This window comes from Bos taurus, chromosome 22 (assembly GCF_002263795.3).
Source record: "Bos taurus isolate L1 Dominette 01449 registration number 42190680 breed Hereford chromosome 22, ARS-UCD2.0, whole genome shotgun sequence".
NCBI classification, from domain to species: Eukaryota; Metazoa; Chordata; class Mammalia; order Artiodactyla; family Bovidae; genus Bos; species Bos taurus.
In genome coordinates this window covers 60,476,765-60,491,868 of record NC_037349.1, presented here as the reverse complement: position 1 = coordinate 60,491,868, position 15,104 = coordinate 60,476,765, and the positions used below count along the sequence as shown (strand labels likewise).

Sequence of the window (15,104 nt, the reverse complement as noted above, 5' to 3'; positions counted from 1 at the left end):
TGGGCCCGGTGGTGGTGGCAGCCATCCCTTCTCCCTGCTGGCAGCAGAGACGAGGGGGTGGGGGGGCATGCTCACTGGTGGGCTCAGTGGGAGCCCAGGGAGGGTCTGGAGCCCTCGAACGTGGCCACAAGCCTCCTGAGACCCTGCCCTGAGGCTGGCCGAGCCCTGGCCGTCCTGAAGGACTCAGGGTGCTGGGCAGAAAGGATGACAGGAGGTCCTGGTCTTCAAACTGAACACACATTTGTTTCCCCTGAGAAACAGGGAGTGTTTGTGCAGATGCACACAACAGGATGACCTTCAGTCACGCTTGTATCAACAAGTATCACTTACTCTCCTGACTTCAAGTAACTCAAAACCTGGGTTTGTTTTTTTAAGTGAAATTTCCCAATTTCTAAAAATTGGTGACAGAGTCAAAAAACTTTAAGCTGGGGGCCAAAAAAATCTTCAACCCCAGGACTCTGGCCCCAGACTCCAGGATAGGGGACCCCTCTGGAAAGCCCATGGTGAGAGAGTGGAGCCTCCTCCACATCTGGACCCCACGCTCGCTGTGTGCAACAGAAGCCTGCGAGGGTGGCTTGAGCAGGTGAGGACCAAGGAGAGGAGAGGCGCCCAGGACTAGCTCAGCAGCACCCAGGCTGCGAGGAGCCCGGGCACCTCTGCCTTTCCACAAGCCTCCACACATTCAGTGATCCCCTCATGGTTACAGCAGCGCTGCTGTGCTTCCAGGCATCACACCTGAGATTCTGGCAGAAAGAAGGGGCAAAAGCAAAACTGTGACACAGCCATATCAGTCCATTTTTATTACAGCTTTCCCAGCAGACCCATCCAGCAGACTTCCACAGTCTGCTGGGCTGGAACCAGGTCAATGGTTATTCTTGATTACTAGGCAGGCTGGAAAATCAACTACTCCTTCTGTGTATATTGCTACCCAGGCAACACTGAGGTTTTGTTAGCTCAGGCAAAGGCAGAATGGCCAGTGGGGAGGAGACAGGCCATACTGTGTGGTTGAGACTAGACACCGGGGGGGGGGTGTCAGGTTTTTGGGGGCTCCTTGGAGACCCATCCCCAAAGTCTCTCTCAGTTTAAGCCTGTCATGGGCCCAGCAGGGCTGGGAGGACAAAGAATAAGGAACATGGTCAGAGCCAGGCTGGCCTGTGAGCCCAAGTTGTGGGTCCCTGGCGTGGACAGTTAGTCAGAGGTTGGGGGACCACAGACGTTGGATGAGAACCTGGCCAAATGAACCCTGCGCCTGGGGGAGGAGGAATGCAGGTGGCTCCGGGGGCTGGCTAGCGCCCCACTCAGCCAAGCTTCTGGGCACCAGCCCCTGGAGTCCCCTCCACGGCAGGCCTGAGCACCCCGCACTGAACAAGACCCTCACTGCCCTCCAGGTCCCCAGGGGAGCCACGTGGTGAGAGCAGAGGGCCCCCCTCGCTGCCTGGTCTGTAAAATGGGGATGCAGTGACTGCCTCCGGGGTGGGGAGACAGAGAGGGCGAGCTTGTGTGCGTGTGCGTGCCTGCTTTGTGTGTGCATGCTTGTGTGTGTGTGCACGCGTCCACACACGCCCATGTGCAAAGCTCCGGACCCAGGGGAGCACGGCGAGCAGTGGAGGGGGCGGGGAATGTGAGGTGAGGGCGGGACCCGGGGGCCAGGGCACCGCGGGACGCCCGGTCCTCTCACAGCCGCAGGGCCTGGAGCAGACGCTCGTCCGTCACGGCATGCGGCAGCGTCACCACCATGCCACTGTCCTCCCGCATCGTCTGGCAGATGACCTCGTAGGCCATGGGGCTCCCGGACCAGCAGCGGCGGGCTACCTGGGGGGTGGGAGGGGCGTGTCCTCGGTGCCAGGCCCCGCCCAGCCCGCGTGTCCGCCTCCCCCACCCCGCCTGGCCCCCCAGCACACCACCTCGGCTCCGCTTCAGGTCCTCCCCAGCCGCTCCCTTCCTCCCATCTGGCCTGTGTTGTCAGGGGCCCCCCGACATGGCCCTGGCACCCCACCCGCCCCACCCGTTCCCTCCAGCCTCCCGGCCTCCAGGAGGAAGCCCAGCCCCCGTCCTGGGGGCTCCCGGGAGTCGCCCGGCGGCTCTCCTAGGCCTCCTGGTCTAACCCTTGGACCCTTGCAGTTGGGCTCCGCAGCCCCCTCCCCATTTCACTCACATCCCGTAAACCCACCCCCATCACCGCGACCCCCATCTGTCATGCTTCCCCTTTCGGGCCCTGATATGTGGTCCCTCTGGGATGGGGCCCCGCACCACATACAGCGTCAGGACACACACGAGCGTGCGCAGCTGTGCTCTCGGATGCACAAAGACGCAGTGTCGGGAAGGGCACACTGCCCAGGCCCCACGGACACAGGCTGGACAGGACACAGCCCGGGTGAAGCGCCGGCTGTCTGCCGTGGAGGGCCACCCTGGCAGTGGCTGGGGGAGACACCGCAGCGGCAGGAGGGCTGCAGACCTTTCCGGAAGGAGGAGGGTCTGCAGTCTGCACAGGGGAGAGCCTTGGGGGGTGCTGGCGGTCACTCACTCCGTTGGCAACGTCCCAGCTGAGCACCCGCCTGGCCTTCTGCTCGGCATCCTCAGTCCCATCCAGCACGAGGCCAAAGCCCCCGTTGATCACCTCACCCCTGCAAGAAGCCAAAGGGTTTCAGGGTCACTCCCAGGCATGGACAGTTGGGGCAAAGGTGCTCAGCTCCAGGCGGCCTCTGCAAACCCAGTCAGAGGAGCCCTGGGGCCAGGAGGATGACCAGAGAGGGGGAGCCCTCTCATGTTGTGGAGCAGATGCTGGCCAGATAATGGTCCCGGGGAGAAGGTCACACGTAAGGTTGGTGCTGGCTGTACTAAGGAGACATTCGACACCGTGAGATGAGCAGAAAAGCGGGCAGAACTCAGCCACGAGTCCCTGGAGACAGCAAGCATCTCAGGGCCAAACAACAGGGTGGGAACTTCTCAGCCACTAACCCCACGGCCCCAGGTCTGACACGTGGTAGCGGCCGGGGCTGGGGAGGTTATGCAAACGGGAGTCCTCGCTCGGGAACTGTGGCCGAGCAGTCAGTGTCTGCAGAGTCAAGCTCTGGGTGCAGCTGCCTCTGAGGTGGGACCATCGAGCTGATGACGGGAAGTGATGTTAAGTGTCCTGGGAGACCCCGTGCACGGCGTGGGCCCTGCAGGAGCCGCGGCTCCCATGACAGGTCTTCATCATTAGCAGCCTGAGCAGCATGAAGCTGTCGCAGCCGTTTGTCCCCAAGAAACAGTGAGACTTGAGCGGGCAGGTCACCTCAGAACCCAGGCTGCCACCCCCCAGGGGCCCCATGGCACCATCACCCACAGCTGGGCAGGGACGCAGACTCCGCACCCTGACTCCAGACCTGCCATCGGGATCCACATCTTAACAGGCCCCTCGGGGATGCCCACACACAGCTGGCTTCAAGATGTGCTCTGGTGGGGAAACAGCGTCAGTATCCGGATAAAGCGAAGTCCCTCAGTCGTGTCCCAGACCCCGCGGACTGCAGCCCGCCAGGCTCCTCTGTCCATGGGATTCTCCAGGCAGGAATGCTGGAGTGGGTAGCCATGCCCTTCTCCAGGGGATCTTCCCGACCCAGGGATCGAACCTGGACAGTGCATCTGTTCCTTAGAGACGTGGTCCTGGGGGCTGGTCCCGCCCGCAGGGACCTGCACACCCTCCCGGGAGGGACCAGGGTCCACTGTCTCTATGGAGCAGAGCCTGACCGCTGAGTATCCCGCTTTGCAGTCCACCGTCCCCATCTACATGGCAGCCGCCAGCTGGGACTGCGGGGCAGATGGCATGGGCCAGACCCCAGCACGTGGTCAGAACAGACGAACAGACAGGGCAGGGTGCAGGGCCTGCAGGGGACCCAGTGCTGACACGGATCGGCTCAGAAACAGGGAGCCCACATGCAGTGGAGAAACCTGGAGCGAACCGAGAAACGTCAGGGGAAACCATGACTTGGAAGCAAGAGATGCAGCTGAAGCTGGAAGGCTGCGGGGGTGGTGGTTTCCCCACTGCCTTTCCGGGAAGGTCTGCAGGAGTATCTGGTGGATTAAATTATGCACGGATTCTGCAGTGAACCTGAGGCACTTTCCCAAAGGAGCCCCCTAGGGCGTCACGACTAATGGCCTCGGTGCCAGCGCCTCACGGGCTGCGCCGTCAGAGCCTGGGGGGGCAGCCTAGTGGGGGGGCCCCCACGGCGAGCAGTGCCCCGAGGCCCTCGTGTCCTGCCCCGCCTGCCTTCTGCCGCCCTGGCTGCGATTTCAGGAATCTGGGGGCGACAGATCTGAATCCAGATCCAGCTCCACTGCCGGCTCTGGCCCCTGCCAGAGGCATCCCGTCGTCTCCAGAACGCATTCAGCAAGTTGAGCCCCGAAAGGCCGGCGCCCGGTGACGGGGCCCAATCCCTCCCTTCCTGGTTTGCTCTGGTCACGCACTCCGGTCACATTTTCCATTCATTCGGGCCACCTGACTGGGCTAGGCTCGGAATTCCAGCCTCAGAGGGCCCAAGGCCAAGCTGGCCCACGGGGACACTCCGGAGGCTGCAGCCGTGCAGGACTGGGCTCTGGAAGGCACGGCCAGGCTTGCTCCGGCCAAAACGGGCTGGGAGGTCACTTCAGAGGCGGCCGGTCTGGAGAGCTGTCCTGCTGTGCAGGGCCACAGCGCCCCCTGCTGCTGCGAGGGCCCAGGGGTCCAGAGAGCCGCCCAGGCAACACCCGCCCCCAGCCAGGGCGCCCTGGCAGTGCAGCCTGAGCCGCCCGCTGCCTCAGTTTTCTCATCTGAGTGTTTCTTCTCCGAGATTAGGTGGGAGGAGATCCAAACGCTTGCCACATGTCCACTTGCAATAAACACCGGTTCAGTTCACTTCAGTCGCTCAGTCATGTCTGACCCTTTGTAAGCCCATGGACTGCAGCCCGGCAGGCCTCCCTGTCCATCACCAACTCCCGGAGTTTACTCAAACTCATGTCCATTGAGTCAGTGATGCCATCCAACCATCTCATCCTCTGTCCTCCCCTTCTCCTCCCGCCTTCAATCTTTCCCAGCAACAGGGTCTTTTCAGATGAGTCAGCTCTTTGCATCAGGTGGCCAAAGGATTGGAGTTTCAGCTTCAGCATCTGTCCTTCCAATGAATATTCAGAACTGATCTCCTTTAGGATGGACACCAGTTGTTCATTTTTCTCAGCAGCGAATGGGACATCGTTACTTATAACGAGAAATAAACATTTGGTCTTTGTCCACGGTTCCCAGCACAGAGCTCCTTAAACCCTTCTAATTTCCTGCGATGAGCGGGGTGAAGGTGTCCTTCATTCTGCTGATGAGGTGACTTTGGGAATTCACCCAAGGGGGCAGGGCTGGCTGCCAGAGGAGCCACCCTGTGGCCTGTGCTTGAAACCTGGGGCCCAGCCCCTGACCATCGCAGAGGGGGAAGGGCTGGAGGTGGAACCAGTCACCCGTGGCCAGTGATGGAGTCAGTCACACCCATGGAAGGAATCCTGCAGGGAAGCCCCAGAGGAGGGGCCTGAGAGGGGCCGGCTGGGGAACCAGAACACAGGCACGCGTGGCCGCGCCTGCCCCGGCCCCCACCATCAGGTGGTCCTTTGCGTGCTCACCCCGTGTGTCTCCTCTGGCTACTGATTCACACCCTTTGACGTCTTTTGTAATTTTTTTCAGAAATTCCTGCCTTCCGTGACCTGCTCCAGCAAAGCAGGGCAACCGAGCCGGGGGCCGTAGGGACCTGTGATCTCCAGCTAGGGGGCGGGGGGGACACAGGTGATGCTGCGGACCTGCGACTGGAGCCAAGACACGGGGTGGTGGGCAGAGGGGGAGCCCAGAGGCACTGAGCCCCTAGCCAAGACACGGGGTGGTGGGCAGAGGGGGCCAGCCCAGAGGCACTGAGCCCCTAGCTGTGGGAGGTGGTGGGCAGAGGGGGCCAGCCCAGAGGCACTGAGCCCCTAGCTGTGGGATGTGGTGGGCAGAGGGGGAGCCCAGAGGCACTGAGCCCCTAGCTGTGGGAGGTGGTGGGCAGAGGGGGCCAGCCCAGAGGCACTGAGCCCCTAGCCAAGACACGGGGTGGTGGGCAGAGGGGGCCAGCCCAGAGGCACTGAGCCCCTAGCCAAGACACAGGGTGGTGGGCAGAGGGGGCCAGCCCAGAGGCACTGAGCCCCTAGCCAAGACACGGGGTGGTGGGCAGAGGGGGCCAGCCCAGAGGCACTGAGCCCCTAGCTGTGGGAGGTGGTGGGCAGAGGGGGCCAGCCCAGAGGCACTGAGCCCCTAGCTGTGGGATGTGGTGGGCAGAGGGGGAGCCCAGAGGCACTGAGCCCCTAGCTGTGGGAGGTGGTGGGCAGAGGGGGCCAGCCCAGAGGCACTGAGCCCCTAGCCAAGACACGGGGTGGTGGGCAGAGGGGGCCAGCCCAGAGGCACTGAGCCCCTAGCCAAGACACAGGGTGGTGGGCAGAGGGGGCCAGCCCAGAGGCACTGAGCCCCTAGCCAAGACACGGGGTGGTGGGCAGAGGGGGCCAGCCCAGAGGCACTGAGCCCCTAGCCAAGACACAGGGTGGTGGGCAGAGGGGGTCAGCCCAGAGGCACTGAGCCCCTAGCCAAGACACGGGGTGGTGGGCAGAGGGGGCCAGCCCAGAGGCACTGAGCCCCTAGCTGTGGGAGGTGGTGGGCAGAGGGGGCCAGCCCAGAGGCACTGAGCCCCTAGCTGTGGGATGTGGTGGGCAGAGGGGGAGCCCAGAGGCACTGAGCCCCTAGCTGTGGGAGGTGGTGGGCAGAGGGGGCCAGCCCAGAGGCACTGAGCCCCTAGCCAAGACACGGGGTGGTGGGCAGAGGGGGCCAGCCCAGAGGCACTGAGCCCCTAGCCAAGACACGGGGTGGTGGGCAGAGGGGGCCAGCCCAGAGGCACTGAGCCCCTAGCTGTGGGAGGTGGTGGGCAGAGGGGGCCAGCCCAGAGGCACTGAGCCCCTAGCTGTGGGAGGTGGTGGGCAGAGGGGGAGCCCAGAGGCACTGAGCCCCTAGCTGTGGGAGGTGGTGTCGTCTCCAGGCTGAAAGCATGGGGCCGGAGCTGAGCTGAGCTTCAGGACACCGGGTGCTGGAAACGCCCATGGGCTGAAACCTGGTTCAGAATTAGGGACGACCTCAGGAGGGCACTCATCTATGGCCCAGGAGGGAGCCTCCCAGAACCCCAGCTGGTCCGTGGCTTGGGCTGGAGATAGGCTTGGCTGGGCAGTGCGGGGCCAGGAGCCAGGGAGCCCAGATCTAGGTTCCCACCGCCCAGCCCAGCCACCCCGGCAAAGTGAAAGGATGGGGCCAGGATGACTCTGAGGGTTCCCTGGACAACATCTGTCACAGCAGCAAGAGAACCACACAGGACAAGATGACTCACGGCGTCCTGCGAGAGGCAGGAGACTGCACGGGTGCAGGCTGGCCAAGGCCCCCACGTCCAGTTCACACAAGGAGCCCTCAGCGGAGAGAGCTCAGAGAGACAGGCGCAGGACCTTGGAGGGCCCCCCGAGACTTCCAGGGAGCCCCCACCCGCGCCACTGGCCCTCGGGAACCTTCTTACCAGCCAACACCCCCGCCGTTGTGCAGAGCGATCCAGGTGGCTCCACGGAACGCGTCGCCCACAAAGTTCTGCACAGCCATGTCTGCAGAAAGACAGCGCGGTCAGCCCCGGGCAAGGCGGCCAGCCTGGGCCAGGGTCGGGGGGTGGGGGGGTGGTCAGACAGGAACCTTGGAGGGCGCCTGTAGGAACCGCGGACACTGCGTTCTCAGAGCCCAGTGAAGCGGGAGCACCGAGTGAGTGCCCGATCCCCACTGCCACCTGCCCAGCACAGGCACAGGTGCGGCACCCAGAGGCACTGAGGGTGGAGGAAGTGCCGCTCAGGTGACAAACAGCATCAGTCCCACCCTTCAGAGAAGCACGCCAGCGGCGCGGGACAAGCTGCACACCGCAGACTGCTCCTGGGCATCACTGGGTGAGGCCCCGGGGCAGGTAACCAGACAGGACTCTGCAGGGAGACAGGCACCCACAGAGAGAAGGGAACCAAGCCTCACTCCAGTCCAAGGGCCTGCTGAGAGAGCTGCAGCTGCCCTGAAACCCAGGGCCCTGGGCCAGGGACAAAGGCCTTGGCCCCTGGTGGGCTCTTCCCCAAAGCCCCCACAGAGAAGAGGCGGGGGTCCTGGGAATGACTTACGTCTAGCGTGGGACTGTGAGACGCACCGGAACAGCTCCAGAACCTGGCAAAGGCGAAGGAGCGACCCACCCGCCCCTGGCTGCCTCCTGAGATATCAGGGCCCTGCCCACACTTCGACCCAGGCCTCAAGAAACTGATTTCAGACGTTGGGACTTCAGAACTTCAGGGAACACGCTCCTGCTGCTTCCAGCCTCTAAGGTTTGTGGTCAGCTGTTACACTGGCAGAAGAATACCAATGTAAACTACATTAACGTCAGAGAACGTGAGAGCCGGCAGTATCATCAAGGGTAAAGAGGGACATCTCTGGTGGTCCTGCAGTTAAGACTCTGCGCTCCCAACGCAGGGGGCCCAGGGTTTGATCCCTGGTCGGGGGACTAGGATCCCATGTGTCGCATGTTGCAGCCAAAAAATGTTTTAAAATAAAAAAAATAAAATAAAGAGAGCTGGCACATGATGATAAAGAGGTCAATTTTCCAAGAAGAGACAATACACATAAACAAGGGCACAGCTGACAGCACGGCTTTCAAGCGCCAGCAGCACAGTGCGCGAGGGCTGCAGAGGGAGCAGACAAGCGCAGTCGGGCACTGCGTCCTCTCGCTCTCGCTCATCTAGGGGACAGGGCAGCAGAAGGTCAGCAAGGATCCTGACCACAGGAAGAGCATTACTAACCGACTTCACCCAGGTGAGATGTAGAGAACAAGCCCCCAGGACTTCTCTGGTGGTTGAGTGGCTAAAACGTCATCTTCCTGGTGAGATGCTAAGACCCCACGTGCCTCACGGCCAAAAAACCAGAACATAAAACAGAAGCAGTGCTGTAACCCATTCAATAAAGACGGTCCACATCAAAAAAACCTCTGAAAATTTTTAAAAAGAAAAAAAAAAAAAACAAGCCCCTGAGTAACAGCAGAATACACGTTCTTCCCAGGGGCATCAAGAGGGATCACCTTCGAGGCCACAACACAACCCTTAACACAAGTTTAAAATAACAGGATGAATACAAAGCTCTCAGACTATAATGGAATTAACTCATAAATCAGTAACAGAAAGATAATTGGAAAATCTCCCCAAACTTGAAAATTTAAAAAGATACTTCACAATAATCCATTGTTCCAAGAGGATGTATCAAAGGAAATTTAAAAGTGTTCTGAACTGAATGAAAACAAAAATATATTTTTCAAAAAATCGGTGAGATGCAGCTAAGGCAGCGTTTAGAGGGAAATTCATAACATTAAAACATTTCTATTAGAAAAGAAAACCTCATGAAACTGGAGAAAGAAGAGCAAATTAAACCCAAATAGTAAATAGGAAAAAGATCATAGTAAAAATAAGAGTAGACATCAGTCCATTTGAAAGCAAAAAAGTAATAGAATAAAATCTAACTAAAAACTTCTTTGAGAAGATCAATAAAATTAAAAAATGCCTAGCCAGGCTGATCAAGGAAAGAGAAAGACAGAAAAGACTAACATCAGGAAAGACAGTGTGAACCCCACAGATATTAGAAAGATAATAAAGGATTATGATTCTATACCCATCAATTTCACAACTTTTATGAAATGGACCTATTTCTCAAAGTGATGTGGATTGGTGTTCCTGGGTGTCCACTCCTTCCCTGGGGATCCCATCCATGACGGAAGGAGCCTTGGTTGCTGGGGACAAGAAAGCCCCCAGGAGCAGAAGGCAGAAGCTCTGTGTGGTGGTTAACAGCCCCTCACAGAACCCCGCCTGGGGGAGCCAACGTGACTCCCACACACAAACTCAGTGCATCCTTCACAACAAAGAAGGACCTGCTCTTGGCTCCTAGTCACAGAGGAGGACCCTGAGGACCTTCTGAAGACCACCTGGCACGTGATGGGGTGCGCCCAGGTCTCGGGCATGCACTGGCCCGGTCCACCGGCTCCTGCTCACATTTACAACTGTGTCCCGTGTCCCAGAGCCACCTCCATCATGGGCTGGTCACCCTGGGCCTTGCCCCCTCAGAAGCCAGCAACCTTTTCCACAGCACCGTGACAGACTGAATGAACCACTTGATTTTTACATAAAACTCAAACCCAACAGAAAGAAACACTGCTTAGACGCCCTGTCCTCCTCACCTGCACAGAAGGCAGAGCCGTCGTAAATGTTGGAGGTCTCCCGAAAGGGGCTGTCGGTGCCACTTACGTCATGGTGGTCTCGGCTCAGGACCACCGGCGCCTGCGGTGTGGAAGGGCATGAAAGGTCAGAGGCGGTGTCCACTGCCTGGCCCGGGGCAGAGTTCAAGGGTCAGGCCACGCCAGACGCCCTTTGGACTTCCCTGGGAAGCAGACCCTCTGCAGGAGGGCGCAGGGGGTTTCCAACGCCCCCCACGACCGCCCAGAGATGCCCCTTCTGTCCACCCGGAGCCCGTACGCCCCCAGGTGCTGGCTCTGAGTCGCCGCTACCGTGTCCATTCACCACGCCCACTTTATGGAGCCCCCATCTCAGGGCTGCAGAACAGGCAGGGGTTTCGGCTCTCACCGGAGGTCGCAGGAGCTTCCCTGCGCTTCAACAAGCCGGGCCTGACCCCGCTCTGCACGGGATCCCCAGCCCAGTGCGCTGGCACGGGGGACACTCACGGCTCCGCCTGCAGCACGGAGCCCAGTTCTGACCCTACGCGCGCTCCTCGCTCACTTTATCCGCGGAGCGCCGCGCGCTCAGAGACCGTGGACTGATGGCCTTGCCCGCGCATCCAGTGTCCTCCACCTGCACCGGGCGGGACCCTGTCTGCCCTGTGCTCCCCGCAGAGCCCCGCGTTGCAGCAAGGCTTGCACCTGGGTGGGTGGGGGGCGGCTCTCAGGAAGGAGGGGCGTAGAGGGAGGGGTGGGGATGAAGAGGCGCCGTGTGCGCATGCGCTGAGCGAGGTGCCCAGGGCTGACTGGAAGGAGGCGGGAGGAAGGAGGGGCGGAGAGCGAGGTGGGATGAAGAGCCGCTCTGCGCGCATGCGCCGAGCGAGGTGGGCGGAGCTGACTGGAAGGAGGCGGGAGGAAGGGGGTGGCGGAGGATGGGAGGGGGCGAAGAGGCGGCATGTGCGCATGTGCCCGAGCGAGGTGGGCGGGGCTGGCCGGAAGGAGGGGCGAGGAAGGAGGAGGCGGAGAGGGAGGGGGGATGAAGCGCTGTAGCTGTAGCGCCACACAGCTAAACAGCCCACAGCTGTAGCGCCATGTGCGCATGCGCTGAGCGAGGTAGGCGGGACTGACAGCTAGGGAGACGGAGACGCGGTTGGGGTTGCAGTGATGCGAAAGGGACAGTTCAACAAAGACAGCCAGAAACACTGGAGGGGAAGCCACGCTTTGAGGTTACAAGGCTCAGAGATGGCCCCTGACTGCCCAGTCTCACGGCAGGGCCCACAGCAGAGCCCGGGCCTGAGGGCTGGCCTGGCGGGGCGCCCACCTTGAGCTCCCCACGGGCGATGGCTTGGTTGAAGGCCACGGCGATGGCCACACGGCCTTTCTGGTCCGAGTACAGGATCCTGGCCTGGGAGCCCACCACCTGTGGTGAGAAGGGTGGTGCTCAGGAGACACGCCCCCCAGACGCTGGCCGGCAGTCGCTGAGTCCAGCCCCCACGCCCGGCCCTGTGCCTAGTGCAGTCTGGGGGTGTCTAGTGCGGATGTCCCTCCTGACCGGTCACCGCAGGGCTAGCCCAGGGGCCCCAGGCTGACCGGCGTCTCCTGGGAGGTGACTTACTGTCTCCGTCAGGCCCCGCCCCCATCTCCACCTCCTGCCCCACCCTCCCCAGGCCCAGGTCTTCAAGTCCAGCGGCGATCGCCGTGGACATCTCAGGCACTGGGTGGTTGGCATGAGGGGTTCTGTGGAGAAACACACGTGCAACCACTGGTACAGGCGGCGGCGGCAGTCTGGGTGGACGGGGTTGGACTGGGAAGCCCAGGGCGGGGGCCACCACTTGGGGCAGGCGCGGCTGAACCGCAGGCCAAGGGCCCACTGGTGCAGACGTGGCAGCGTCCAGCCATCAGAACCAAATGCCCGTCCCTTGTTTGGTCTGGGCGCATCCGGCCGGCTGCCTCCCTAGGCCTGTGCACTGGCTGGTCCCTTTGCTTCCCAAATGTCACCACCCCGCCCCCCCCCCCCTCCCCGACTCAGCCCCACTTAGGCCTGAACTTGCAAGTCAGCTCCTCAGAGACACCCTTCTGCTACACCGCCCCCACCCCCACCCCCAACTCCCCGGGTCATCTGATGTGTGGTCACGCTCACAGGCACAGAAACACCCATCAGCCCTGCCCTGGCCCCGCAGAGGTCGTGCTCCAAGCCTCGCACCACAGCCAGGGGCCATACTACCTCCAGTATCTCCACTGTGCAGACGGGAGGGGAGGCCCAGAGAGGCCAAGCCACTCACCCCAGGTCACACAACTGAGAAATCAGGAGGCCTGGCTCCAGGGCCCTGCCGGGCAATGATGGGAGGAAGGACCTACCTGACCCAGGTTGCTGCCCCAGAGTCCAGGCCACCTTCTGAAAGGCCCCGGGCTTCTCTGTACAGTGGCCCCTGGGCGAGATGGCCAGTAGGGACTCCCCAAGCTGTTCAGGTGGTGAGCAGCATTTCACCTGGGGCAAGGTCCACACCGCCACTCCCGCCCCCCAGCTGGAGCCCTCACCAGCTGGTGCTTGGCAGCCTCCTGGATCCAGCGGATGTTGTCCACGTACTGGAGCTTCACAGCCGGGGTCACTGCAGGCAGGGGAGGGGGTGTCACAGGTACCAGAGCCCCTGCCCCACAGTGGGGGTGCACACTCCCGCTGCAAGGCCGCTGGGCTGAGGCACCCATCTGCACCCACCACTGGACCCCGAGCAGAGTCGGGGTGCCCCCATCCCCAGCTCCCCACCAGCCCATCCGACTTCCGGCAATGGCAGTGCCAGCAATCGGGTGAGTCAGGGCCCGACCCGCAGCAAATATCTAAGGAGCATCTGCTGCGTGCCAGGCACCAGAGCCAAGACTACTGCGGGCTGAGAAGGAAACAAGTGCAGTTGAGACTGGGGTAGGGGGTCAGGGGGACCAGAGGCCTCTGTGGGGAGATGACACTCAAGGCAAGTCCTAAATGCTGAAGAGGAGCCAGCTGCATGGAATTGAGGTAACAGCATTTTGCAGAGGGGGCAGCGAGTACAGAGGCTCCGAGGCTGACAGATGCTAGGCCTCTCGAGGTAGGACAGGCTGGCAGTTAAGAGTGGAGGGCTGGAGAGGGGGGTCCGCCAAGGTGCTCGTGGGAACAGACTGCTAAATCTGCAGGAATTCTGTGAGCCTGTGGTTTACAGATGTCTATAAAGTTTCAGTCAAATACACTGAAAACATTGTATTAAAAATGAAAGTAATGTTCCCACATCACTTAGTGATGTCCCCGCCCCTTACTAGGAGCTGTGCCCCGAGGTTTTCTGGCTGGTGGACACCCTGATCCCGCTCCACGTGGAGCCTCGCTTGCTTGAAATCACCCCTGGAGGGTGGTTATGATGGGAACACCAGCAGTTGCCCGGCAGGTTGAGGGTCTGCAGCTGCACCAACATCCGGAAGCTGGAGGAGGCTCCGCCCAGATCACGATGGTGTGATCACTCACCTAGAGCCAGACATCCTGGAAGGCGAAGTCAAGTAGGCCTTAGGAAGCATCACTGTGAACAAAGCTTTTGGAGGTGATGGAATTCCAGTTGAGCTATTTCAAATCCTAAAAGATGATGCTGTGAAAGTGCTGCACTCAATATGCCAGCAGATTTGGAAAACTCAGCAGTGGCCACAGGACTGGAAAAGGTCAGTTCTCATTCCAATCCCAAAGAAAGGCAATGCCAAAGAATGTTCAAACTATCACACAATTGCACTCATCTCACATGCTAGCAAAGTAATGATCAAAATTCTCCAAGCCAGGCTTCAACAGTATGTGAACCATGAACTTCCAGATGTTCAAGGTGGACTTAGAAAAGCCAGAGGAACCAGAGATCAAATTGCCAACATCTGTTGGATCATCAAAAAAGCAAGAGAGTTCCAGAAAGAAAAACATGTACTTCTGCTTCATTGACTATGTCAAAGCTTTAGACTGTGTGGATCATAACAAACTGTGGAACATTCTTCAAGCGATGGGAATACCAGACCACCTTACCTGCCTCCTGAGAAATCTGTATGCAGGTCAAGAAGCAACAGTTAGAACCGAACATGGAAAACAGACTGGTTCCAAATTGGGCAAGGAGTGCATCAAGGCTGTATGTTGTCACCCTGCTTTATTTAACTTATATGCAGAGGACATCATGAGAAACGCTGGGCTGGATGAAGCACAAGCTGGAATCAAGATTGCCAGGAGAAAAATCAGTAACCTCAGATAAGCAGATGACACCACCCTTATGGCAGAAAGCAAAGAAGAACTAAAGAGCCTCTTGATGAAAGTGAAAGAGAAGAGTGAAAAAGTTGGCTTGAAACTTAACATTCAGAAAACTAAGATCACGACATCCAGTTTTATCACTTCATGGCAAATAGATGGAGAAACAATGGAAACAGTGAGAGACTTTACCTGGGGGGGCTCCAAAATCACTGCACATGGTGACTGCAGCCAAGAAATTAAAAGACGCTTGTTCCTTGGAAGAAAAGCTATGACCAACCTAGACAGCATATTAAAAAGCAGAGACATTACTTTGCCAACAAAGGTCTGTCTAGTCAAAGCTATGATTTTTCCAGTACTCATGTATGGATGTGAGAGTTGGACTATAAAGAAAGCTGAGCGCCAAAGAATTGATGCTTTTGAACTGTGGTGTTGGAGGAGACTCTTGAGAGTCCCTTGGACTGCAAGGAGATCCAAACAGTCCATCCTAAAGGAAATCAGTCTGAATATTCATTGGAAGGACTGATGCTGAAGCTGAAACTCCAAAGCTTTGGCTACCTGATGCGAAGAACTGACTCACTGGA

At 59.5% G+C, this 15,104-nt stretch overlaps 1 protein-coding gene across 4 annotated transcripts in view; it reads right to left on the bottom strand.

Moving 5' to 3' along the window:
• Positions 1–785: 785 nt before the first annotated feature.
• Positions 786–15,104, bottom strand: part of UROC1 (urocanate hydratase 1) — a 28,351-nt gene continuing 14,032 nt past the window's right edge. For 2 of the 4 annotated variants that reach the window (XM_002697160.7, XM_005223186.5), the window contains exons 15-20: positions 12,825–12,895; positions 11,608–11,706; positions 10,293–10,392; positions 7,572–7,653; positions 2,525–2,624; positions 786–1,812 (exon numbers count right to left, since the gene is read on the bottom strand). In XM_002697160.7, coding sequence (XP_002697206.2) covers positions 1,675–1,812; positions 2,525–2,624; positions 7,572–7,653; positions 10,293–10,392; positions 11,608–11,706; positions 12,825–12,895 — 590 coding nt within the window. In that variant the 3' untranslated portion in view covers positions 786–1,674. Of the gene's footprint in view, positions 1,813–2,257; positions 2,625–7,571; positions 7,654–10,292; positions 10,393–11,607; positions 11,707–12,824; positions 12,896–15,104 lie in introns of all 4 variants that reach the window. The other 2 variants (XM_024983127.2, XM_015459711.3) reach the window with 2 other exon arrangements.